Source organism: Entelurus aequoreus, linkage group LG13 (assembly GCF_033978785.1).
Source record: "Entelurus aequoreus isolate RoL-2023_Sb linkage group LG13, RoL_Eaeq_v1.1, whole genome shotgun sequence".
Classification (NCBI taxonomy): Eukaryota; Metazoa; Chordata; class Actinopteri; order Syngnathiformes; family Syngnathidae; genus Entelurus; species Entelurus aequoreus.
Window position 1 is genome coordinate 27,744,654 of NC_084743.1, and position 27,211 is coordinate 27,771,864.

At 40.0% G+C, this 27,211-nt stretch overlaps 1 protein-coding gene across 1 annotated transcript in view; it reads right to left on the minus strand.

Annotated features, from left to right (window-relative positions):
• Positions 1 to 27,211, minus strand: part of LOC133663276 (low-density lipoprotein receptor-related protein 1B-like) — an 872,326-nt gene that overhangs the window by 173,771 nt on the left and 671,344 nt on the right. The window contains 5 exon segments of the mRNA XM_062067630.1: positions 3,943 to 4,130; positions 4,350 to 4,490; positions 10,991 to 11,113; positions 12,978 to 13,106; positions 17,852 to 17,971. Coding sequence (XP_061923614.1) covers positions 3,943 to 4,130; positions 4,350 to 4,490; positions 10,991 to 11,113; positions 12,978 to 13,106; positions 17,852 to 17,971 — 701 coding nt within the window.

Consider the following 27,211-nt stretch of genomic DNA (forward strand, 5'->3'; position numbering starts at 1 on the left):
GTGTTAGCCAACATTCCAGTGAATTTGGCCTTGACCTGGACTCAACCTTGACATTGCACACCAGGTATAGGCAGAGAGCGCACACAGTTGTTGGCATATCATTAAACCAACCATACACGATACAAGGTTATTCAAAAAGTCAATGTATGCATTTCTCTGTTGTGTGTTCAATGATGGGTGACCTAAGGACAAATTTAGTATCAGCTTAGACACATTCAAAATGTACCGTGGATAAGGTTCACCCTTTACCAAAATCTAACAACATTAGGCTGCAGATTAAAATGCACAAATGGTCAAATAAAACTCACATTGTGTGGTTGCTGAAACATATTTTTTTAACCTGCAACAAAAAACGTGCTACATGTTTTAGTGCCATGTGGTCCAGGAATAAGAAACAGTAGAGCTGCATGTGGGTTTTAAAGATTAATGAGCTATTATTTGTTTTGTGTTTAAGGCCTTGGTGAGCTCATGGGTGGAAAAGCAATAATGTAGCATTGACAACCTGCCATTGCAAGAAGATAACTTCTGACTAAACAACCAATTAGAATGCTCTTATTCCATTCTCATGCTGTTTGCAGCTCTATGGTACAGGTCTGTAACGATACTATGGTATGTAATTGTTAAACTACCCAAAACATATTCAATGTATTTCTCAATATTCCATTTCATGACATATGACCATCCATTTTTACTTCTTTACATGTTCTCCACAGATCCCTACGTTATCATGGTGGCGGAGTTTGAGTGCTAGTTCTAATAATCCCCTGGTAGGGTCTCCCAAAGCAAACAGGTCAGAGGTGACAGGCCAGACAAAGTGTAATCCAGAAGAACCTATGAAAAAAGATGGTAGGAGAGATCACACCCTGACCAGTTGTGGCACACCGTGGCACTACCCCGCAGCTCAGGCCCAAGAGAGGGGCTTGCAGTCAAGTGTCTGGCGGTTGCGTTTTCACCTGTTAGGCCCCCTGAAAAAAACATAAGGGATGTCCTCCCCCCCAACCACCTGTCATGTTTAACATGGGAGTCCAGGGCATTGTCTGTTGGGTAAAAGTTAAAGGTGGGAGCCATGGGGACCTGGTCTTTGTCAGGTTAATCTAGTTCATGGGACATGGGGAATCACTTCTGAGCTTGTGCGAGATGTTCAGAAGTTTCGAGTAAACAGTCGGACTCATCTCAACCTACAGTTTGTGGGTTGGACCTTGTTCTACTCAAGAGTTGCTGCAGGGGAGAGGTGATGGACCAGTGTGGGCAACTCTTGAGTACCCAGCCTTCTGTGGTTGTACTAGGAGACATCAATGCCCCATGTTGGCAGAGACAGTTTGGTCTAGAGCAGACCTGGGCATTCTGCGGCCCGCGGGCCACATCCGGCCCTTTGTGGTGTCCCTGTCCGGCCCGCGCGAGGCCAATCATAAATTACAAAATAAATTAAAAATAGTATATATGTCGAGTGTGCAATACAACGGTGCTGCTTTTGTTTTGAAAAGCGTTATTTGTATTACTTCCGTGTGGACGTATATGCGTGCGTGATTGTGAGTGAATGTGAACAGCTGCAATCACAAATTACAAAATAAAGTTAAAAAAACATCAATGTCGTGCGCGCAATACAACTGTGCTGCTTTTATTTTGAAAAGTGTTATTTATGTGCGTATGTCCGTGTGTAACCTGTGAGTGAAGGTGCACAGCGACAAGTGATGCAGGGTTACCCCAGGGACGCTAAAAAGATAAAAGTTGATGATGAATGGCATGTTTTCAACAAGACATGGACTGCCAAGCAACGTTCCCTCTAAGGTGCGCGCCTGCGCAATTGCGCACTGCTCAAGCGTCCTCGGCGCACAGTAAATATATGCCGTGCACCAAATCAAACCCACCTGAATGCTAAACAAAATAATTTAAAACATTTATTCTGTATAATTTTGCAATGTCTATCGAGATGCTTCGGGGACAGGAATTATATCGATCACTTTATTGAGCAAAACTGTTTATATTCGGCCATAACCACACCAAAAACATGAGTAAAACACTTCTATCTCGAAAAACTAGTCATTTTCTGCCGTACAAACCAGGCCAAAACCAACTTGTCATCTGTCACCAACACGCATACCACTAAGCCACTGGTGCGTTTATGGCCACACAACAAGTCGGACAACTCAAACACCACACAAAGTTACACTATGACTCCTCAGTCATACGTGTGGTTATTTTACTGTCATTTATTATTAATGTTAATTTATTGATATTAATCATGGAATGCTGTTACTAGAGAAAGTTACAGGAATGCACACTTCATCCTATGCTTACATTTCATTGTGCAACATGAGGATGTTTAAGGGGAACTAAATGTGATCTCTGAAAGGGGTACAAATTATTTCCAAAGCAGTGCTTTTGGTATAAAGTTAAGTTAGGTTAAATGAAAGTATTATTATTAATTATTATTATTATGATTATTATTATTTATCTTACGGTATACAGTATATCAAAAATAATATTGAGCAAAATTGAATTGAAATATTGTCGATGTGGCCCTCCAGCAGTGCTCGGGTTGCTCATGCGGCCCCCGGTAAAAATGAATTGCCCACCCCTGATCTAGAGGGACGTGTTTAGGAAATACGACCACCCCTATCTAAACCTGTGTGGTGTCGCTGTGACCTCCAGCATTTACCGGGACACGTGTGGAAGCTTCGAGGCTGAGACCCATCACCTCAATGTCTGATTCATGATTCCAAGCCCAAAAGGAGTGGATTCCACTCTTCGGGTTCGGAGTGGAGTCTTATCCCAGGTGGAGGAGTTAAAGTATCTTGGAGTCTTGTTCATCAATGGGGGAAAGCTAGAGAGCAAAATCAACACATTTGCTCTGCGCAGCGCCTGCAGTAATGCGGTCACTCTACCGACCGTTGTGAAGAAAAAGCTGAGCCACAAGACAAAGCACTCAATTTACCAGTTCGTCTATGTTCCTACCCCCACCTACTGTCACATGCTTTGGGTCCAAAAGACTAAAAAAATGCGGCTGCTAGACTTGTGACAAGAACAAGAAAGTTTGATCATATTACGCCTATACTAGCTCACCTGCACTGGCTTCCTGTGCACTTAAGATGCGACTTTAAGGTTTTACTACTTACGTATAAAATACTAAACGGTCTAGCTCCATCCTATTTTGCTGATTGTATTGTACCATATGTCCCGGCAACAAATCTGGGTGGGTCCCCCACATCTGCTGTCCCCTCCAAGGTTTGTCATTGTAGCCCATTGGGTTGAGTTTTTCCTCGCCCTGATGTGGGATCTGAGTCGAGGATGTCGTTGTAGCTTGTGCAGCCCTTTGAGACACTCGTGATTTAGGGCTATATAAATAAACTTTGATTGATTGATTGACTAAAGGGGAAGATTGCGGATACAATCGGCCAAGTGTGTTCCGTTGGGTGGCTGGACTCACCCCAACAAATAGTGTGAGAGAAGAACTGTGCTTGGGCATCTAGTGTGGGTTCCTACTGAACGCCTCCTTAGTGGGGTGTTCTGGGCACGCCCAGCGGCAAGGAAGCCCCAGGTGAGACCGAGGACACACTGGAGGAATTATGTCTCGCAGCTGGCCTGGGAATGTCCCAGTGGAATTAGAGAAGGTGCCTGGAAATCTTGAAGTCTGGGCATTCCTGTTGAGATTGCTCTCACCATGTTATTATTTAAAGTGTTTATTTTCTATCTTGTTTGTAGTAGCACAAAACAACTGTAAGAAATTATAATCCTTGATCTACCTTTGAGCTTCAGCTAGTAGGTGATTCGTAGGCTTGATCTGACCTACCTCACCCCTAACCTGTCAGTACCTCACCCCTAACCTGTCAGTTGGAATGGGCGTTCATGACCTTGCGCAGGATAAATGTTATGTATAATGGAAAGTGGGGAAAAAAAGGGCTTTGCTGCAAAAGTGCCATGAACAGTACACTGGGATCTTACCTTGTATCCCACAGGAAAATCCTGGCATTCCTGGGTGCACCTGCTTACACGCCGATTCAAGCACTCGTTCACATTGCAGTTCCTCTCATCCGACTGGTCACCACAATCATCTTTCCCATTGCAGAGATTCCTCTCCGATATACAGCGTCCATTGGAGCACATGAAGAAGGAGCCGTTGCACAAACTTCCTGAGAAGAGCAAGGCATGGCTCTGTTTGTAACAATTTCCTCAGAAAAGTTATGGCCTGACATTATAGACCCTGCCATTATATAATTCATTTCATGTCTGCTCTGCTGGTCGCAGTGCTGTTTGTTCTCCCTGTGTGATCGCTCCACGTTGCTGGCTGTGTTGTGCTGCTGTTAACTCTGTTTAAAAGCTTCCAGCTGAGAGTCACACCACAGTCTCACCTGCGGCCAGACATTTGAGGTTCAGAGGCAGTTCATCGGAATGGTCGGGACAGTCCGCGTAGCCATCACACTCCCACTGTGCACTGAGAAGGCAGCGGCCATCCCCGCAGCGAAATTCTCCTGATCCACATGAGCGGTAGACTAAAGAGAGATGGACAGACACAATTTCTACATGTTGCAATGAGACCTGAAAGTCAATTCAACCAAAAATATTATTTTTATGAAATATATCAAAAATAAACTACGCTAGGCTGCTTCCGCATAGTACACTATGTATGGGGTGCTGAATATAAAAGTTCAGTCACACTTTTCCAGCAGACATATGTGACGTCTCAGATTTAACTTACTTTTCTCAGATTTAGCACATTCTTTATCACATTTAAGTAAAAAAAAAAAGTTGACTAAATATTATATCTAAATGTTAAATCTAAACCTAAATGTTAAATCCAAACCTTTATGTTAAATCTAAAACTAAATGTGAAATCTAAACCTAAATGTTAAATGTGAGCGCTAAATGTTAAATATAAACCGAAATGGTAAATCTAAATACAAATGTGAGGACTAAATGTTAAATGGGAGCGCTAAATGTTAAATCTAAAAGTAAATCTCAAATCTAAATATACGTAAATCCAAATGTGAGCGGTAAATGTTAAATTTAAACCTAAATGTTGAATCTAAACATAAATGTTAAATTTAAACCTAAATGTTCAATCTAAATGTGAGCGCTAAATGTTAAATCTAAACCTAAATGTTAAATCTAAACCTAAATATTTATCTCTGCTTCTCAATGCAGACAGTCATACACTTTTCTTTCTGTGGAAAAAGAAAAGATGACAGATGCTTACTGACAACTAATGCCAATATAGTTGCATATACAGGTAAAAGCCAGTAAATTAGAATATTTTGAAAAACTTGATTTATTTCAGTAATTGCATTCAAAAGGTGTAACTTGTACATTATATTTATTCATTGCACACAGACTGATGCATTCAAATGTTTATTTCATTTAATTTTGATGATTTGAAGTGGCAACAAATGAAAATCCAAAATTCCGTGTGTCACAAAATTAGAATATTACTTAAGGCTAATACAAAAAAGGGATTTTTAGAAATGTTGGCCAACTGAAAAGTATGAAAGTGAAAAATATGAGCATGTACAATACTCAATACTTGGTTGGAGCTCCTTTTGCCTCAATTACTGCGTTAATGTGGCGTGGCATGGAGTCGATGAGTTTCTGGCACTGCTCAGGTGTTATGAGAGCCCAGGTTGCTCTGATAGTGGCCTTCAACTCTTCTGCGTTTTTGGGTCTGGCATTCTGCATCTTCCTTTTCACAATACCCCACAGATTTTCTATGGGGCTAAGGTCAGGGGAGTTGGCGGGCCAAGTTAGAACAGAAATACCATGGTCCGTAAACCAGGCACGGGTAGATTTTGCGCTGTTTGCAGGCGCCAAGTCCTGTTGGAACTTGAAATCTCCATCTCCATAGAGCAGGTCAGCAGCAGGAAGCATGAAGTGCTCTAAAACTTGCTGGTAGACGGCTGCGTTGACCCTGGATCTCAGGAAACAGAGTGGACCGACACCAGCAGATGACATGGCACCCCAAACCATCACTGATGGTGGAAACTTTACACAAGACTTCAGGCAACGTGGATCCTGTGCCTCTCCTGTCTTCCTCCAGACTCTGGGACCTCGATTTCCAAAGGAAATGCAACATTTGCTTTCGTCAGAAAACATGACTTTGGACCACTCAGCAGCAGTCCAGCTCTTTTTTTCCTTAGCCCAGGTGAGACGCTTTTCGCGCTGTTTCTTGGTCAACAGTGGCTTGACACGAGGTATGCGGCAGTTGAAACCCATGTCTTTCAAGCGTCTCTTGGTGGTGGATCTTGAAGCACTGACTCCAGCAGCTGTCCACTCCTTCTGAATCTCCCCCACATTTTTGAATGTTTTTTTTTTCACAATCTTGACCAGGGCGCGGTGATCCCTATCGCTTGTACACTTTTTCTGACCACAGTTTTTCCTTCCCTTTGCCTCTCCATTAATGTGTTTGGACACAGAGATCTGAGAACAGCCAGCCTCTTCAGCAATAACCTTTTGTGTCTTTCCCTCCTTGTGCAATGTGTCGATGGTTGCCTTTTGGACAGCTGTCAAATCTGAAGTCTTCCCCATGTTTGTGTAGGCTTCAGAACTGGACTGAGAGACCATTTAAAGCCCTTTGCAGGTGTTTTGAGTTAATCAGCTGATTAGTTTGTGGCACCAGGTGTCTTCAAAATTTAACCCTTACACAATATTCTAATTTTGTGACACACGGAATTTTGGATTTTCATTTGTTGCCACTTCAAATCATCAAAATTAAATGAAATAAACATTTGAATGCATCAGTCTGTGTGCAATGAATAAATATAATGTACAAGTTACACCTTTTGAATGCAATTACTGAAATAAATCAAGTTTTTCAAAATATTCTAATTTACTGGCTTTTACGTGTATATATTTTTTTATGTTAACGCCAAACACGTGAGTGTGCATGGTGTGTTTCATAAAGACAAGTAGTCACTCAAACACGTCGACGCTGCACTTTGACAATGAATGGAATTGCTTCTAAATATACCGAGGGATGCAGTCTGTTGGAATACACCAATTTCTATTTAAATGTGTCTTTCATTTCGCTGCAATGTCACTTCATGATTGTGTCACATATGAACATTACATTGCAGCAGCCATGGCCGACAGAATCGCTTTGGATCGGTTGTAAAGAATATGCCTTAATTGTGAGCTAGATGGTAAAAACATGACTATAGTATCGTGAGTGTGGATTAAAGTAATCTCTCCTTCATCTTACTTCCTTTTAAATCACGCTTCTCGGCCAGCCATAGCGTGCCAATAAATCAGAAAGCGGTGCTGCGAGGAACAGGAACATATGCATAATAAAAGGCGCATGTCGGCATGCGCCACATCCGAAACTCTGACCAAATGATGACTCCACACTCACTGTGATCATGTTTTTACCATTAAGCTCACAATTAAGACATTTTCTTTAGAACGGATCCAAAGCGAGTCTGTCAGCTGGCTGCTGCTTGCATCAAACTTATGTGAGAGTGACCGCATTGTTTACAGCAATATAAGGTTCATATGTGACACAATCATGAAGTAAGAGCGCAGCGAAATGATGAAAGACACATACAAATAGAAATAGGTGTAATCATGCACACTGTATGCCTCGGTGTAATTAGACTCGATTCCATTTAGTGTCAAAGGCGGAAGTGCAACACACATCTTTATGTCTTTATGCAACACACCATGTACACTTACACACTTGGAGCAAACATGTTTTTACAATATGCAACTTTATTGGCATTATTTGTCATTAAATATCCGTTATGTTTCCTTCTTCTACAGTAAGAAAGGTGTAGGAGAGAGGCAGAGATTTGGGCGCGGCGTTAAGGATGAGAGGCTTCGGATTGGTGGATTATTGCCATCCTAAAAAATATTCATCTCAACATTTGGCGAGAGATTTAGCGCTCACATTTAGATTTAGGATTTAGGTTTAGATTTAACATTTAGGTTTAGATTTAACATGTTACGGCTCAAGCTGTACGGGCGTTCCTCTCCTGCTGCAGCTGTGCCTCCGCAGTCTACAATCAACACACTTGGCGCTGATGAGATCTCCCCTGCCTTCTTAAGCCAGCCTGTACCTGTACAGTAAGCCTCACACGTCTCCAGCTTTCTTAGCCTATGTGCTTCCTCGCTCTTTGTGTTTCCGCTCCTTTGTGCTCATCGTGTCTTGTCCTGTGTCGTCATCCTGCAGCCTCGCCTCATTCCCTGGTTTCCAGCTGTGTGTCTCGTCTCCCCGGATCCCCTTAGGACTCTTTGCTGCCTTCCCGGATCTCGACCTTTCGCCTGCCCCAGGACAACGATGCCTCGCTCCAGCCCCTGGAACTTGCCTGTTTCCGGACATCCGAGCCTGCCTTGCCTTTTCTGGACTTCCGCACCTGCCTCAAGACGCACCTCCAACATCTCCCGGTAACACTCAACATATAATCGCTTCACATAGTCTCACCACACGTATTTGGATGAATTACACACGTCACACATTTGTGCAAATAAACATGCTGCAAGTGCTGTCTCAGTGCCGTCTCCTTCTTCACTGTAGGGTTACATAACATTTAAGATTATATTTATATTTAACATTAGATGTACAAACCCCGTTTCCATATGAGTTGGGAAATTGTGTTAGATGTAAATATAAACGGAATACAATGATTTGCAAATGCTTTTCAACCCATATTCAATTGAATGCACTACAAAGACAAGATATTTGATGTTCAAACTCATTAAATTTTTTTTTTTTGCAAATAATAATTAACTTAGAATTTCATGGCTGCAACACGTGCCTAAGTAGTTGGGAAAGGGCATGTTCACCACTGTGTTACGTGGCCTTTCCTTTTAACAACACTCAGTAAACATTTGGTAACTGAGATGACACATTTTTTAAGCTTCTCAGGTGGAATTCTTTCCCATTCTTGCTTGATGTACAGCTTAAGTTGTTCCAACAGTCCGGCGGTCTCCGTTGTGGTATTTTAGGCTTCATAATGTGCCACAAATTTTCAATGGGAGACAGGTCTGGACTACAGGCAGGCCAGTCTAGTACCCGCACTCTTTTACTATAAAGCCAAGTTGATGTAACCCGTGGCTTGGCATTGTCTTGCTGAAATAAGCAGGGGCGTCCATGGTAACGTTGCTTGGATGGCAACATATGTTGCTCCAAAACCTGTATGTATCTTTCAGCATTAATGGCGCCTTCACATATGTGTAAGTTACCCATGTCTTGGGCACTAATACACCCCCATACCATCACAGATGCTGGCTTTTCAACTTTGCGCCTATAACAATCCGGATGGTTCTTTTCCTCTTTGGTCCGGAGTACACGACGTCCACAGTTTCCAAAAACAATTTGAAATGTGGACTCGTCAGACCACAGAACATTTTTCCACTTTGTATCAATCAATCTTAGATGAGCTCAGGCCCAGGGAAGTCGACGGCGTTTCTGGGTGTTGTTGATAAACGGTTTTCGCCTTGCATAGGAGCGTTTTAACTTGCACTTACAGATGTAGCGACCAACTGTAGTTACTGACAGTGGGTTTTTGAAGTGTTCCTGAGCCCATGTGGTGATATCCTTTACACACTGATGTCGCTTGTTGATGCAGTACAGCCTGAGGGATCAAAGGTCACGGGCTTAGCTGCATACGTGCAGTGATTTCTCCAGATTCTCTGAACCCTTTGATGATATTACAGACCGTAGATGGTGAAATCCCTAAATTCCTTGCAATACCTGGTTGAGAAAGGTTTTTCTTAAACTGTTTAACAATTTGCTCACGCATTTGTTGACAAAAGGTTGACCCTCGCCCCATCCTTGTTTGTGAATGACTGAGCATTTCATGGAATCTACTTTTATACCCAATCATGGCACCAACCTGTTCCCAATTTGCCTGTTCACCTGTGGGATGTTCCAAATAAGTGTTTGATGAGCATTCCTCAACTTTATCAGTATTTATTGCCACCTTTCCCAACTATTTTGTCACGTGTTGCTGGCATCAAATTCTAAAGTTAATGATTATTTGCAAAAAACAAAATGTTTATCAGTTTGAACATCAAATATGTTGTCTTTGTAGCATATTCAACTGAATATGGGTTGAAAATGATTTGCAAATCATTGTATTCTGTTTATATTTACATCTAACACAATTTCCCAACTCATATAGAAACGGGGTTTGTATATTTAAGTTTGGATTCAACAATTATATATCATATTTAGAGTCAACATTTCATTGAAACCTAAATGTGTGATTCGCAACACTAAATTGGCCCTAGTGTATGAATGTGAGTGTGAATGTTGTCTGTCTATCTGTGTTGGCTCTGCGATGAGGTGGCGACTTGTCCAGGGTGTACCCCGCCTTCCGCCTGAACCCCCCGTGACCCGAAAACGGACAAAATGGATGGATGGATGTGATGCAAATTAGCCAAATCTGAGAAAAGTCAGTTAAATCTGAGAAATATATCTGCTACAAAAGTGTGACTGAACTCTTACATTCGGCACCCCATACACAATGTGCCTTTCACATATGCGTTATTTCCAGATATTTCAAGTACAAACACCCATATTTCATCAGCCAGTCAGAAACTGAAGTTGCATCAAAAAATTCAAATTTAGTGGGATGCAAAATGCTTATCAACAAAAGAATATCAATAGCATGCATTTTTTAAAATTGCAATAACATCAGGAAAAAAAAAAACTGGTGCATTTGTTGTTTAATTATTGCAGATACCTGAGAAAGTAGTTTTTTTTTTACGAAATGGTTGTTGGATCAGAAATATATCTCCATGTAATAATGAATTAATTATGGATTTTTCCAAAATAGTGTATGCTTTTGTTTGTTACTTGCAGTAAATACAGTGAGATTCACAAGGTCTCAATTTTGTTCTTGACTTTAGTTGTTTTTTTTATCCCCTGCCTAGAGCTGGCATTTTCATCCCATTAAATTTTTTAAATGAAAGAGGACAAGGAGATGATATGCAAATGCGGGCATAATCATAAACGGCAGAAAGATATTAGGAGCAAAAGGGCACAAGACTATCTACTTGCCGCATTCCACGGACTCATCTGATCCATCGCCGCAGTCGTCATCATGGTCACAGACAAATCGCTGGGGGATGCAGGCTTTGTTGTGGCAGTGAAAAGAGTTGTCATCACACGTGTTGTTGGGTGCTAAAACACATGAGAAGAAGTGGGCTCAGGTGCCATTTTCCATCGCGACGCAGTATGTTAACAGAGCCAGTGTTAGCATTGTGTAAACAGAATAATAATTAACTGGTGTCTCTGTCTTTGTACGGACCTAATGGGGGGTACTAGGATGACAGGGGATGCAAAACAATAACAGTGCAATACTTTTTCATAACATGGTCACTACTGCCTAGTTTCTCTTGTTAAATTATTCTTTTTACTGTTATATTTGTATTCTTATTGTAATATTTTTCTATTTTATTTCCATTTATACACCCATTATTTATTTTTTACTTTTTAAATTCGATCTCAATTCTGTACACTCCTGCTGGAATTTTAATTTTCCTGAGGAAACTCTCTTGAAGGAATCAATAAAGTATCTATCTATCTATCTATCCATCTATCTATCTATCTATCTAATGGAGGCTCTGGATCATAAACAAGATTAAATGGTTGATATAATCCACTGATACACTGTATTGCCAAAAGTATTTGGCCACCTGCCTTGACTCACACATGAACTTGAAGTGCCATCCCATTGCCGATAGGGTTCAATATGATGACGGTCCACCTTTTACAGCTATTACAGCGTCAACTCTTCTAGGAAGGCTGTCCACAAGGTTGCGGAGTGTGTTTATAGGAATTTTCCACCATTCTTTCAAAAGCGCATTGGTGAGGTGACACACTGATGTTGGTCGAGAAGGCCTGGCTCTCGGTCTCTGTTCTAATTCATCTCAAAGGTGTTCTATCGGGTTCAGGTCAGGACTCTGTGCAGGCCAGTCAAGTTCACGCCAGACTCTGCCATCCATTTCTTTGTGGACTTTGCTTTGTGCACTGGTGCATAGTCATGTTGGAAGAGGAAGGAGCCCGCTCCAAACTGTTCCCACAAGGTTGGGAGCATGGAATCGTCCAAAATGTTTTGGTATCCTGGGGCAATTAAAGTTAATTTCACTGGAACTAAGGGGCAAAACCCAACTCCTGAAAAACAACCTCACACCAAATTTCCCACTCGGCACATTGCAGTCCGAAATGAACCGTTCTCCTGGCAACCTCCAAACCCAGACTCGTTCATCAGATTGCCAGATGGAAAAGTGTGATTCATCACTCCAGAGAACGCGTCTCCACAGCTCTAGAGTCCAGTGGCGACGTGCTTTACACCACTGCATTGGACTTGGTGATGCATGGCTTGGATGCAGCTGCTCGGCCATGAAAACCAATCCCAAGAAGCTCTCTGCGTACTGTGCGTGGGCTAATTGGAAGGTCACGTGAAGTTTCACATGAAGCTCTGTAGCAACGCACTGTGCAGAAAGTCAGTGACCTCTTTGCACTATGCGCTTCAGCATCCGCTGACCCCTCTCTGTCAGTTTATGTGGCCTACCACTTCGTGGCTGAGTTGATGTTGTTCCCAAACTCTTCCATTTTCTTCTAATAAAGCTGACAGTGGACTTTGTACTATTTAGGAGCGAGGAAATGTCACGACTGGATTTGTTGAACAGGTGGCATCCTATGACAGTTCCACGCGGGAAATCACTGAGCTCCTGAGAGCGGCCCATTCTTTCACAAATGTTTGTAGAAACAGTCTCCATGCCTAAGTGCTTGATTTTATACACCTGTGGCCAGGCCAAGTGATTAGGACACCTGATTCTGATCATTTGGATGGGAGGCCAAATACTTTTGGCAATATAGTGTATCTACTGTTCAGTTTCAGCTGACCAACATTTCCAGATGGTAAACGTAATGTTTTGTATTATTTTGCTGAGTGCGGATTTGTGGACCAGCACGCACAATTCTAACTGCTACATGATTAAGTGATCAGGTCAGAGTGTTTGAACTTGAAGGTTGCGTTTACCACAGCCGGCTGCAGAAAGTTCATCACTTCCATCAGGGCAGTCTCTCTCACCATCGCAGAGCCAGCGTTTTGGAACACAAGCATATGACCCTGGGCAGCTGAATAACCCTGGCGCACATGTCACCGAGCCTAAGAAAAAAGAAACACATGCAATATTTAGGCCTTATATAATGTGTGGCTCGAATTTGACAAGAATTGACATTTGACTGAAGATAAAAAATACCCTACATGTCATTTCTTCCGTTTTTTTTTTTTTTTTTACCAGAAGTGACACACAATACAGTGAAATGTAAATATTAAACAAATTAAACAATCACCAAAATGATTCCCGAGCGCAGCCACGGCTGCTGCTCACTGCTCCCCTCACCTCCCAGGGGGTGAAAATGGAGAGGATAATTTCACCACACCTAGTGTGTGTGTGACTATCGTTGGGAGTTTAACTTTTAACTTTTTTGTATAGGTGCTCCAAATATATGTATGCCAGGCTTAAAAGGGAACTGCACTTTTTTTTGGAATTTTGCCTATTGTTCACAATCATTATGAAAGACATGACGACGGATGGATTTTTTTTAATGCATTCTGAATATTTAATAAACGTAAATAAAAGTCTCCCTACAGCGGAGCCATAGGGAGGTCCTCTATGTCAGTATTTTTCAACCTTTTTTGAGCCAAGGCACATTTTTTGCGTTGAAAAAATCCAGAGGCACACTACCAGCAGAAATCGTTAAAAAACAAAACTCAGTTGACAGTAAAAAGTCGTTGTCGCAATTGTTGGATATGAATTCAAACCATAACCAACCACATTACTATAGCTATTGTCTCAAAGTAGGTGTACTGTCACGACCTGTCACATCACTCCGTGACTTATTTTGAGTTTTTTTCGTTTTCCTGTCTGTAGTGTTTTAGTTCTTGTCTTGCGATTCTATTTTGGTGTCTTTTTCTCTTTTTTTGGTATTTTCCTGTAGCAGTTTCATGTCTTCCTTTGAGCGATATTTCCCGCATCTACTTTGTTTTAGCAATCAACAATATTTCAGTTGTTTTTATACTTCTTTGTGGGGACATTGTCGATTGTCATGTCATGTTCGGATGTACTTTGTGGACGCTGTCTTTGCGCCGCAGTAAGTCTTTGCTGTCGTCCAGCATTCTGTTTTTGTTTACTTTGTAGCCAGTTCAGTTTTAGTTTCATTCTGCATAGTCTTCCCTAAGCTTCAATGCCTTTTCTTAGGGGCACTCACCTTTTCTTTATTTTTGGTTTAAGCATTAGATACCTTTTTACCTGCACCCTGCCTCCCGCTGTTTCCGACATCTACAAAGCAATTAGCTACCGGCTGCCACCTACTGATATGGAAAAGTATTACACGGTTATTCTGCCGAGCTCTAGACAGCACCGACACTCAACAACAACACATCATTTGCAGACTAATTACTGGTTTGCAAAAAATATTTTTAACCCAAATAGGTGAAATTAGATTATCTCCCACGGTACACCAGACTGTATCTCACGGCACTTGTGTGCCGCGACACAGAAGTTGAAAAACACTGCTCTATGCCGCCCATAAAATCCGATAAATAACCATTCAAAAAGCGCCAACAATTCTCCATTCATATTTTGTGACTTGAATATTAACCAAGTATTAGTGATATTGTTATTACAAGCGCTAACGCAGACAAACTATTTAGAACGCCGCCGTGATCACTTCCGGGTGTGCCTATGTTTCCATCATCGAGTGGTCGGCTGCGTTCCTACTTCTTTGCTCCCTGTAAGTTTATTGTAGATCATAAATCATGCCTCTCACCTGAAAAATAAATGGCTGAGGATATAATCCGACAAGTTGGGACACTTATCCATGTTTAGTCCTCTGGTCGTCCAGAGCGTGTCTACTCATTTAGATTCTTCATTCATCACTTCAAGCAAAGTTTGTAAGATTTACAATATAACTAAAACTATTCATACTAACCAAACCAACCCATGTGTGATGTTTAGGAGTGTTTTCATCCATATTTGTACGTGTTATCATAACGTATTGATGCTAGCGTCGTTAGCATTAGCTAATTTGCTACCACTTTTACGAGTGTCTGTGTTAGTATTATTAACTTACAACGGCATTATTTTTGTATTATTTTAGTTTCGTAAATTGCTCAGTAAATTCACCAATACGTCACTGTGGAGTTACCGAGTCTGTTTAGCTGTTTGGAGCGCTAGCTCCTACAGCTAGTGGATTCATGAGGTTGAATAATTTTTTGTTTGATTAGCCGGTTTTACTCCCGCGTAACAGGCAGTGTTTGGAAGCAATTAATGTATGCAAATAAACATTTACAGAATATTTCTGTGTAAATAATTTATTTCGCAACATATCTGCGGCTTATAGTCCAGTGCAGCTGATATATGCAGCATGAGACGTTAAACTGTTTTTAACTTTTTAAACTTTTTAACTGCTTTCATCTAACAAATTGTTCTTAAGATAATTTGTATTTGGTTTTTCAATGTGTATTGTACCTCTGTTTTAAATGTTATTTTTTAGTCTGTCCTTTGCCTGTATTTCTTTGTGGTGTACAGCCCTTTGTTCTTCAACTGTGGTTGTTTTTAAAGGGCTTTATAAATAAAGTTGCTATGGTATGGTATGGTATATGGAAAAATATATTTTTCTTGTAAAATTTAGTGGGTGGGATAATATCCCTACGCGCTCTTTAGTCCGGAAATTTATGGTAGTTTGTCAGCGTTAAGAAATTCACAAATAAATAGTCCCGTCTATAGAACATGACCACTCTGCTGTTTTCAAGGACCTCCTGCCAAAAGCTCGTCAAAGATCCTCTGTATGACAATGTTTTAGTGTTTTTAGTAATTTTGTGCAAATATGTTAGTCTCTTCCAAGTTGTTTTATCTGACGTCATTCCTAAACCAGATTTGGACCCCGGGCCACCAATTGAAAAGATGTGCAATAATGGAATCAAAATAAATCTTGCAAGTTTTGAAACTGTAAAAGCCTTTGTTGATTTCTGTATTTTATCCAGGTTTCTGCAGGTACCAGCAAATGTAATGTATTGCTTGTTATGCCTTTCTAGTGCTACTGCAAACAAATGTCATGCCAATGTCCTACTACAGGTCGTTAATATACATGGTCAAAAGCTTACAATTGTCTGTGTATACAAAAACTGTAAGCATTTGACAATAATAATCTTGAATAGTTGAGAAGTTTGCATAAGCACTAATGTCATCATTATATATAATAATAATGCTGGCAATCCTTTCAAAAGCAATAAACATATTTTGCATTATTGTAATATTTTGCTATCCTAAATAAAATAAAAAAACAAAGACATACAGTCGTGGTCAAAAGTTTACATACACTTGTAAATAACAATGTCATGGCCGTCTTGAGTTTCCAATAATTTCTACAACTCTTATTTTTTGTGATAGAGTGATTGGAGCACATACTTGTTGGTCACAAAAAACATTCATGAAGTTTGGTTCTTTTATTAATTTATTATGGGTCTACTGAAAATGTGACCAAATCTGCTGGGTCAAAAGTATACATACAGCAATGTTTATATTTGGTTACATGTCCCTGTGCAAGTTTCACTGCAATAAGGCGCTTTTGGTAGCCATCCACAAGCTTTTTGACCACTCCTCTTGACAAAATTAGTGCGGTTCAGCTAAATTTGTTGGTTTAGTGACATGGACTTGTTTCTTCAGCATTGTCCACACGTTTAAGTCAGGACTTTGGGAAGGCCATTCTAAAACCTTAATTCTAGCCAGATTTAGCCATTCCTATACCACTTTTGACGTGTGTTTGGGGTCATTGTCCTGTTGGAACACCCAACTGCGCCCAAGACCCAACCTCCAGACTGATGATATTAGGTTGTCCTGAAGAATTTGGAGGTAATCCTCCTTTTTCATTGTCTCATTAACTCTCTGTAAAGCTCCAGTTCCATTGGCAGCAAAAGAAGTCCAGAGCATAATACTACCACCATCATGCTTGACGGTAGGGATGGTGTTCCTGGGATTAAATGCCTCACCTTTTCTCCTCCAAACATATTCCTGGGTTTTGTGGCCAAACAGCTCAATTTGTGTTTCATCTGACAACATAACGTTCCTCCAGAAAGTCTTATCTTTGTCCATGTGATGTCAGATGTATGTATATGTGTATATATATTTTTGGGGGTACTCTCTGGACCTGCTTCTTTGGCAGGAGTTGGCGCCTCAGGCTACTGCAAAGTGGTAAAGGAATGGCTAAATCAGGCTAGAATTAAGGTTTTAGAATGGTCTTCCCAAAGTCCTGACTTAAACGTGTGGGCAATGCTGAAGAAACAAGTCCATTTCAGAAAACCAACACATTTAGCTGAACTGCACCAATTTTGTCAAGAGGAGTGGTCAAAAATTCAACCACAAGCTTGCCAGAAGCTTGTGGATGGCTACCAAAAGCGCCTTATTGCAGTGACATTTGCCAAGGGACATGTAACCAAATATCAACATTGCTGTATGTGTACTTTGGACCCAGCAGATTTGGTCACATTTTCAGTAGACCCATAATACATTCATAAAAGAACCAAACTTCATGAATGTTTTTTGTGACCAACAAGTATGTGTTCCAATTACTGTATCACAAAAAAATAAGACAGCCATGACATTATGTTCTTTACAAGTGTATGTACACTGTTGACCATGACTGTATGTGTTCTTGTCAAACATAGGGATTGTGAATAATAGGAAATATCTACTATATTTAAACTCCCTTCAATCCTCAGAAATGCCTGCAGTACATCAACTGTTGTTTGTGTATCTACTCTATAAGACCACAAAAGAGTTGTCATACAGAACATCATCTACCGCATCTGATGTAACCTTTGCTCATGACGTGATAGACAGCTTTTACCACAGATCTCCACGCTCTCATCAAGGCCGTCGTCACAGTCGTTCTCTCCATCACAGAGCCACTGTTTCGCGATGCATTTATTCTTGGAGCAGGCAAACTGGTTCCACAAGCACGACGAGTCTGCGGAGGCAAGGGGGGAATACAACTCAGCAGCATACACACAACACTTGGCCTTCTGCTTGTATTTGGTCTGAAGCTTTATACTGCAATCATTCATAAGACTGCACATATTCAACCCCTTGTAGATAATTCCCACAAATTCACCTGAATCAGCTTTCAGGTGTAAACGCAGCAAAGCCCGGGTGGGGCACTCTATGTATTCAACTAATCCTACACATTGCTATTATGCCAATCGTGCCTAATTTCATACATTTGAAATTTATTGTATTTTCTATATACACTAACACAGAAACAGAAACATATGGTAACATAGTAAAAATGATTCAAAATCTAATCAGTTGTTCCTTTTCCCATTTTCGGGCATTTACCCTTCATAGAAAAAGCCTGCTCAGTGGCCTTGTGGTCTGCCCTGAGATCGGTAGGTCGTGAGTTCGAACCCCGGCTGAGTCATCCCAAAAGACTATATACAAATGTGACCCATTACCTCCACTTAGCATCAAGGGTTGGAATTGGGGGTTAAATCACCAAAACTATTCCCGAGCGTGGCCACCGCTGCTGCTCACTGCTCCCCTCACCTCCCAAAGGGTGGAACAAGGGGATGTGTCAAATGCAGAGGGTAATTTCACCACACCTAGTGGTACTTTAACTTTACCTTTAAAAATCTGCCTATAACTTTTTGATTTATTCTGCTAACTAGCTAGCAGACAGACAAACCATCCACAGCGATTACATAAGCTCCTAGAGGAGGTAAACATGTTGAAGCTGCTGATGGTGTGTTTGACAGAGAAGCTGCTCGCGTCCGCTATCCAAGGTAAATACTGTACCTTACGTTCAAGACCCAACGATAGCCACACACACACTAAGTGTGGTGAAATGACCCTCTGCATTTGACCCATCCCCATGTTCATCCCCTGGGAGGTGAGGGGAGCTGTGAGAACCAGTGGTGGCCGCGCTCGGGGAATCATTTTGGTGATTTAACCCCCAATTCCAACCCTTGATGCTGAGTACCAAGCAGGGAGGCTTATTACTACATAAAAAAACTTGTTTGTAGTATATTGCATTGTATTGTTTTTGATACAATCCATTATCTCAAAGTTGATTTTTCTTATTCAACAGTATGTTTACAAGATATAATTGTGGTGTTCTTGGGGGGGCTCAGAAAGGAATAATGGCATGTTCAATTAAATGAGGAAGGTTGATTTAAAAGTATTTTTTTGGTTACAAGCCTCATCACATTACCAATAGGTGGAGGTATTACGTACAATAACTGCAAATCTGAACCGAGGATGTCGTCGTGGCTTGTGCAGCCCTTTGAGACACTTGTGATTTAGGGCTATATAAATAAACATTGATTGATTGATTGATTGATTGATTGATTGAAATACGTATAGACAGTAGGGAGTTATTGCAATAAACTAATCTGTTTTTAATTTTGTGTGACAATCAAACAGAGTGCATTGCGCAGAAGTGTGGTGAGTAGCCTTGTCGTCATTTTGCCAGTAAATGATAAACAGTAGGCAGTATGTACATTAACAATGTTTCCACTGTATTTAAGTTTTAAAGAGGCACATACCTGCAACTTAAAATTGTTGTGGACTGTTTTAATTTTCCTTCCTTTTTTTTTTTTTAGCTTTAATTGTAGTTTTTAGTTTGTGTGTATAGTACAGCCAATGTATACAATTGAAATGCAATGTCGCACATTAGCCTTTAAAGGCCTACTGAAACCTACTACTACCGACCACGCAGTCTGATAGTTTATATATCAATGATGAAATCTTAACATTGCAACACATGCCAATACGGCCGGGTTAACTTATAAAGTTCAATTTTAAATTTCCCGACATATTTCCGGTTGAAAATGTCTGTGTATGATGACGTATGCGCGTGACGTCAATCGTTGAACCGGAAGTATTGGTACACCATTGAATCCAATACAAAAAGCTCTGTTTTCATCTCAAACTTCCACAGTATTCTGGACATCTGTGTTGGTGAATGTTTTGCAATTTGTTTAATGAACAATGAAGACTGCAAAGAAGAAAGTTGTAGGTGGGATCGGTGTATTAGCGGCTGGCTGTAGCAACACAACCAGGAGGACTTTGAGATGGATAGCAGACGCGCTAGCCGCCGACCTCACCTTGACTTCCTCCGTCTCCGGGCCGCCGACCGCATCTATGATCGTCGCTCCGTCGATCGCTGGAACGCAGGTGAGCACGGGTGTTGAGCAGATGAGGGCTGGCGTAGGTGGATAGCTAATGTTTTTAGCATAGCTCTGTAGAGGTCCCGTTGCTAAGTTAGCTTCAATGGCGTCGTTAGCAACAGCTTTGTTAAGCTTCGCCAGCCTGGAAAGCATTAACCGTGTAGTTACATGTACATGGTTTAATAGTATTGTTGATTTTCTGTCTATCCTTCCAGTCAGGGGTTTATTTATTTTGTTTCTATCTTCATTTAAGCACGATGCTATCACATTAGCTACGTAGCTAAAGAGCTTCGCCGATGTATTGTCGTGGAGATAAAAGTCACTGTGAATGTCCATTTCGCGTTCTCGACTCTCATTTTCAAGAGGATATAGTATCCGAGGTGGTTTAAAATACAAATCCGTGATCCACAATAGAAAAAGGAGAAAGTGTGGAATCCAATGAACCCTTGTACCTAAGTTACGGTCAGAGCGTAAAAAGATACGTCCTGCACTTCACTCTAGTCCTTCACTCTCACGTTCCTCACCCACAAATCTTTCATCCTTGCTCAAATTAATGGGGTAATCGTCGCTTTCTCGGTCCGAATCGCTCTAGCTGCATTGTAAACAATGGGGAACTGTGAGGAGCCTTTCAACCTGTGACGTCACGCTACTTCCGGTACAGGCAAGTCTTTTTTTTTATCAGCGACCAAAAGTTGCAAACTTTATCGTCGATGTTCCCTACTAAATCCTTTCAGCAAAAATATGGCAATATCGCGAAATGATCAAGTATGATACATAGAATGGATCTGCTGTCTCCGTTTAAATAAAAAAACATTCATTCCAGTAGGCCTTTAATATTATTATTTTTTATAATTCGACTGGAGTTTTTGAAGTAATATTGATGGAAATACAGTGGACATTTTTAATTAATATGATCAAAACTCTAAAGAATTGATTAATGCGTTATTACTTTAAATCAGGGGTGTCAAACTCATTTTAGGTGGGGGGCCACATGGAGAAAAATCTACTCCCAAGTGGGCCGGACTGGTAAAATCATGGCACGATAACTTAAAAATAAGACAACTTCAGATTGTTTTCTTTGTTTAAAATAGAACAAGTACATTCTGAAAATTTACAAATCATAATGTTGTTTTTGTTTGTTTTTTTTCCACTTACATGTTGCGGTTAATAGTATAATTAACCCCATAATCCCGCACAGGGCGTGTTGTGCCAATAGGGAGGGGCCCCGGTGATGGAAAACAATTAAAGGTTCATGGAAAGGCATGATGATGATCATTGTGTAAAAATGCGCATAGCCATAGAGTTATTATCTACGCCGAGTGTTTACATTTCCAAGTCACTCTGCTCTCCCTGGGGAGTCATTCTTTGGTGGCTTTCTCTCGGATGCCAGACCTGGCAGAGTCTGACAAAGCTTTGATGAGATGTTGAAAGAGGAGAGCGAGGATATGTCATAGTGGGTCAAATGACGATACAAGAAATTATGGATATGGCTCATGTGTGTGTGTGTGCGTGCACGTGTGTGGGTGGGTGTGTGTGTGCCTACATGAGTTATGCATTTACCTTGCTGTCAGAGTTTCGACAGGAAGATGTAACGTAGCACATAGATCAATGTTAAATGGCTAAATCTGGAATCTATGATTATTCCGACTTTCTGTACGTTATACTAAATTTGCTTCAGTTGCTTCAAGTGTATTACAAAATAACAGGTATCCCGCACGTTACAAGTATCAAAGAAGCCCTTTAATGCCTCATATTTCACGCTACCCACGGCGAAGTGACACATGGTTGTTTTATTGAAGACGATGTGGAATTAGAAGGTATTTGAAATGCAGTGACATTTCCCTCAGACCGATTTGCCTTCTCAGGCAGATTGTCAGTGGCTCATGCTTTTTATACGATAATTAACAAAGGGAAAAAGGAAATATTGTTCATTTGTCCTGAAAAAGAACTGTGGCATAATTCACATATTCTATGCTAGAGGCAAATTTGAAGGACCGGATGTCATTGTTTCACACACGGAAGCGCAAAATGAAGTTCTTACATTTGGGAATGGACATGCTTCTTGTGGGTTATACATAGGGCTGGGCCATATATCGAATATACTCGATATATCACGGGTTTGTCTCTGTGCGATGTAGAAAATGACTTTTTTCGTGAGTATTCGAATATACGTTCTCACGCAGTTGCTTATAGTTTCGGGCATTACACTACAGGCTTTTCTCACAGTTTATTGTCTCTCCTTCTCACAGAGACGTAAAACAAGCGCACCTTGTTACATATGTCACATGCGCGTGCAACGTCATACGCCATCGCAGAGCAGAGAGGTAGCGGAATTGGTAACGTTAGCTGTGGCAGGTGGTGCAAGCGGAGCGGTGCGAGTGGTAATACGAGAGAAAGAAGGTGCAAATCTGGTAACAAATGGAGGAAGAAGAATTAATTCCCAAGAAAAACAGCGCAGGTCCATCGTCTGGCGGTGGTTTGGCTTCAAGCGGGAAGATGTCGAACAGACAACAGTAATATGTAAAGTATGCGGCAAAAGCGTTGCTACAAAAAGTAGCAGCACTGCTAATTTGTAGCATCATTTGAAAAGTCACCCGCTAGAGAATGAAGAGTGCTTGAAACTCCGCATGTCAACATCTCCGGCCGGTGCCACACCAACAAAATGCCGAAGCAACCAGCGCTGACCCGATTGAGCCTGGCGTCTTCCATTTCCAGATCAACACCGTATGAAAAAAATAGTCAACAACAAAAGAAGATAACATCCGCAGGAACCTACCACTAAGACAGGGGTGTCCAAAGTGCGGCCCGGGGGCCATTTGCGGCCCGCAGCTAATTGTCTACCGGCCCGCCACACATTCTGGAAATGCTGTTGCAAAAATAAAAAAAAACATTAAAAAAAGTGGAATGAGGTGTAATCTAACTAGAAAAAGTTGCAATGTTGACACAAAGCTGCCATGCAGGCTGTTATTTTTTTCTTTTGTCTATCTTTATTTTTCTTTTTTTGCCATTGCCCAAAAAAAAAAAAAAAAAATACCTATTCAAGGCTCCAATTATTTCAAATATTTCACTTAAATGTTTTATGTGGAATATTTTGCATATATACAGAAACATCAACGTTTTCTTTGACAAAAGAGCATAAAATAAACAAAATAATAGTTCAAACGTAAAATTTACAGATATATCTTAAATTGATCTCGTAACTTAATTGTTGAAAGTAAAAAAAAAACCTAATAAAAATGTATCACTTTACGAGTGGGGCACCTTTTGGATCCCAAATATATTTAATGGGATTTAATTGATCTTTTCACTGTTATTACTCAAAAACAATAGTGAATTAAAATCAATGGTGTCCTGCATTATTGATCTTTCTAAGGCTCTAATTACTTCACATCACACATTGCTTTCTGAATGTTTTGTGCAGTGGGGGAAATACTGCATATTTCAGTTTTATTATAAAAAACAAATTTGTCTGTGACAGAAAAGGCATGAAACCTTTTAGTTTTTTTTTTACTTTGTACTAACCAATAAGTTGATATACTGTACAGATTTACTGTAAGCGTTAAATACATTTAAAAAAATAATAATTTGACTTGTTTTTAACATTTTAATGACTTAGACCCTTTATGGTCCCTGGGAGCCCTAAAGGTAATAATTTTTTTTTAAAAATCCAAGTATTTTGTAATGGTTTGAAAATGAAAAATATCAAAAGGGCCCCAGCATGCTTTAATTTTTCCGTGTGCGGCCCTCAGTGGAAAAAGTTTGGACACCCCTGCACTAATCGAAGGACATACATTATTTGATTTCCTATTATGCAGCAATTTGTTTTCTGACAGTTTTTCAAATATCATGTACAAAAGTGCACTTTATTTGTTTTAAACTATTGTAGTGGCGTTCTGTACAAAAAGTGCACTTTAATTTAGTGTTGTTTTGATATGTCATCTTAGTGACGTCATGCACAAAAGTGCACTCTTGGCTTGTTTTAAAATGTCTCTGACAATCTTGCACTTTCTGTTTTGGAAATGACATGAATGTTTGTGCCACTGCTTAATAATTGTTTAATAAATACAGTTTTGGTAAATTGACTTAGTTGTGATTTCCCTCTCTGCATGAAAGTTTAAAATGAGCATATATTAATGCAATATGAACAAGAATGTTTTAATGTAGACACATAGAATCATCATACTGCTGTGATTATATTATATTAATTCAAGGCTAAGGCAACATATCGAGATATATATCGTGTATCGTGACATGGCCTAAAAATATTGAGATATTAATAAAAGGCCATATTGCCTAGCCCTAGTTATACACTTATAACCCATGCATATATTTGTGGTCAATTTCCCTTAAGACAGTTAATGCTGCTAATGAGCTTCTTTTCTCTGTGTAGGCGCTGGAATGTGAACAAAGGTGTTTCTTCCACAAGAAAGCCAAACACGACGTTTGCATTATCTTAATTAAACATTGTCTCAGTCGAAGAAGTGTCTGTACCATGGTCAGACAGTGGAACGTCGATTTACGAACGCCTCTGTTTGCGACCTTTTCAGTTGACAAACCTTTACATCGCACTAAATATGCCTTCGTGTGCGAATCATGTCTCGGCGTAAAAACGTTTCATCCATTCATTCATTTTGCATGCTGCTTAAAGCCATCGGGGCCTGCCATTTTGATGACATCACAGCCATTTTAAAAGAGGCGGGGCCCCGTATGTCACATCCTGTTTCCATCCTGTACCCACGGATTTTAATAAGCATCGATAGCAACAGCTATTTGACTTGTTTATTTCCACAATTGTCGTACCTTGCGCTGGTCAGAGCTGTGTTAGCCTGTCTTAGAGATCACTTTGTGTGATCAAAAATGCTTTAAATGTGTCCAAACTCTCGCAGTCTTGCTGTATAACTTCGGGTTGCTAGACAACCGCTTTGAGTTAGCGTTTTAGCTTGCGGCACCTTCAGTTTGAGGATTTTATCAGCGAAGGGGGCTTTGTTCTGCGGTAAGTCTTTAATTGTGATGAGACTGTGAAGGATGCCTTTAATACAGCGAAAGAGAAGGAACTACCTGGGCACAAGCCAAAGAAGGATTGCCTCTCACCGCTAGTTTGTGCTAACACTAAAAGTGACGACGTGAAGCCACTGCTCTTTTGTCACTCTGAAAAGATTTCAACAATGCCACAAGTTGCTTATTAAAGTAACAAAGACTTATTTTAGAGTTATTTGAAAACTAGGGGAACATATAAGGGTTAGGGTTAGGGTTAGCATTACTGATACGCAATAATTCTCAGGTTATTGAGGGAAAACTCTTAGTTAATGGTGTACTGGTTGTATAATAAGACCATGCAGAATATATATATATATATATATATATATATATATATATATATATATATATATATATATATATATATATATATATATATATATATATATATATATATATATATATATAATCATGGGTCTATTATATTCATCTTTATTGGATCTCTGATGGACACAAAGCATGCAGAAATGCTTTTAATAGCATCATATAAATGTGGTAAAAGCTATAATTAAACACAAGTATGTAATCATGTAGTTCAGTAATTGATTCTATTGTTGGGGATCAAACATTGACCAAAACCATTAATGCCTATTGAAGAGATAAAGGTGGAAGCGATGGTCATTATATCGATAAAAAAGAGCAAACTTAGAAAGATGAATGTGGCAAAATTCAATTCAAACTTTTGTTGTCCTGAAGAGACAGTATTAGTGTGAATTTTGCCATAGCAGAAGTTTCATCAGAACTGGACAATACAAAGACCAGAATAGCTCCAAGACCATTTCTTGATTCCTTATTCCTCTCCCACCTGGCATCAGCAGACCTACACCAGGACTAAATAATTTACTATTTGGACAATGTTGTTGTGTGAAACTGATTGATGCTTTTTGAATTGTTGTGCCTTTTTCAAGCTTAGATAGATGTGTGTGCCACAGACAACTGTAAGCCCACACGACCTGACATTGTCCTGGACTTTAATTAATACGGCCCTCAAAATAATTTCTAATACAAAAAATGTAAAATCTAAAAAAAAATCGCCTCCCAAACCTCCTTTGACGTGCACATCAACAATGGGAAACAGAGTATTTTGTTTATTGACTTTAAAGACCTTGTGTTTGATGTGGTTGGTGACATTATCAGCAATGAAAGACTTCAACTTGAGGCGCATTGTGCAGCATACTAATCAACTGCATCTGAATATGGTGCAGCAAATGCTTTGGATCGGACCGCAAAGCCATCGGCCAAACAGATTACAAGCGCCATCAATTCGGAATTCATCGCAAACCCGATTTGTGCAAGAAGATGCCACCTATGTTAATCATATAGACCAGGGGTTCTTAACCATTTTAACCTCGGGGCCTAACTTTTCCATTACAGAAGGGCCCATGGCCCACTCAAACATTGACACTGAAATAGTAATATTACTCTTGAATTTAATCGTATTCAATAATTCTATCCAATCTACTTAAGAGTTTAACTTGATAAACCTTGTCAAGTAATAGGAAATCATGTGTTATTCGCAACAATTATTTTCAAGGCTTAGGTCAGGGTCATTACAAAAAAAAGTACTAATCAAATATCATGCAAAAGAAAGGACATTTACATGCAACTCGACCTAAATTAGTAATAACGTTAAAGTACAAGAAAACAAACAGCTTTACCGCGTTAGTCATAATTTTGGCGCTTAAGAAACTTCTCTATGACTTTAGCTCCAGACTTATGTTTATGTGTATACATTGTCATTTATGGTTTTATGGTTAAGAAACACTGATATACACCACAAGTGTCAAACATCATTTTATGTGGCCCGTGAAAGCCTAAAAACAATGTGCATTAATAGAGCACTAATAATCCATGCTAACATGATATTTAGGCTGACTGTGTGTACACATTGCATCATTATGCCTCGTTTGTAGCTATATTTACATTCAATTAATTTCCTTTACTTATGTCCACTGTGCATTTAATTTATTTGTACATGTCTCATGACACAATATCAGTATGTAATA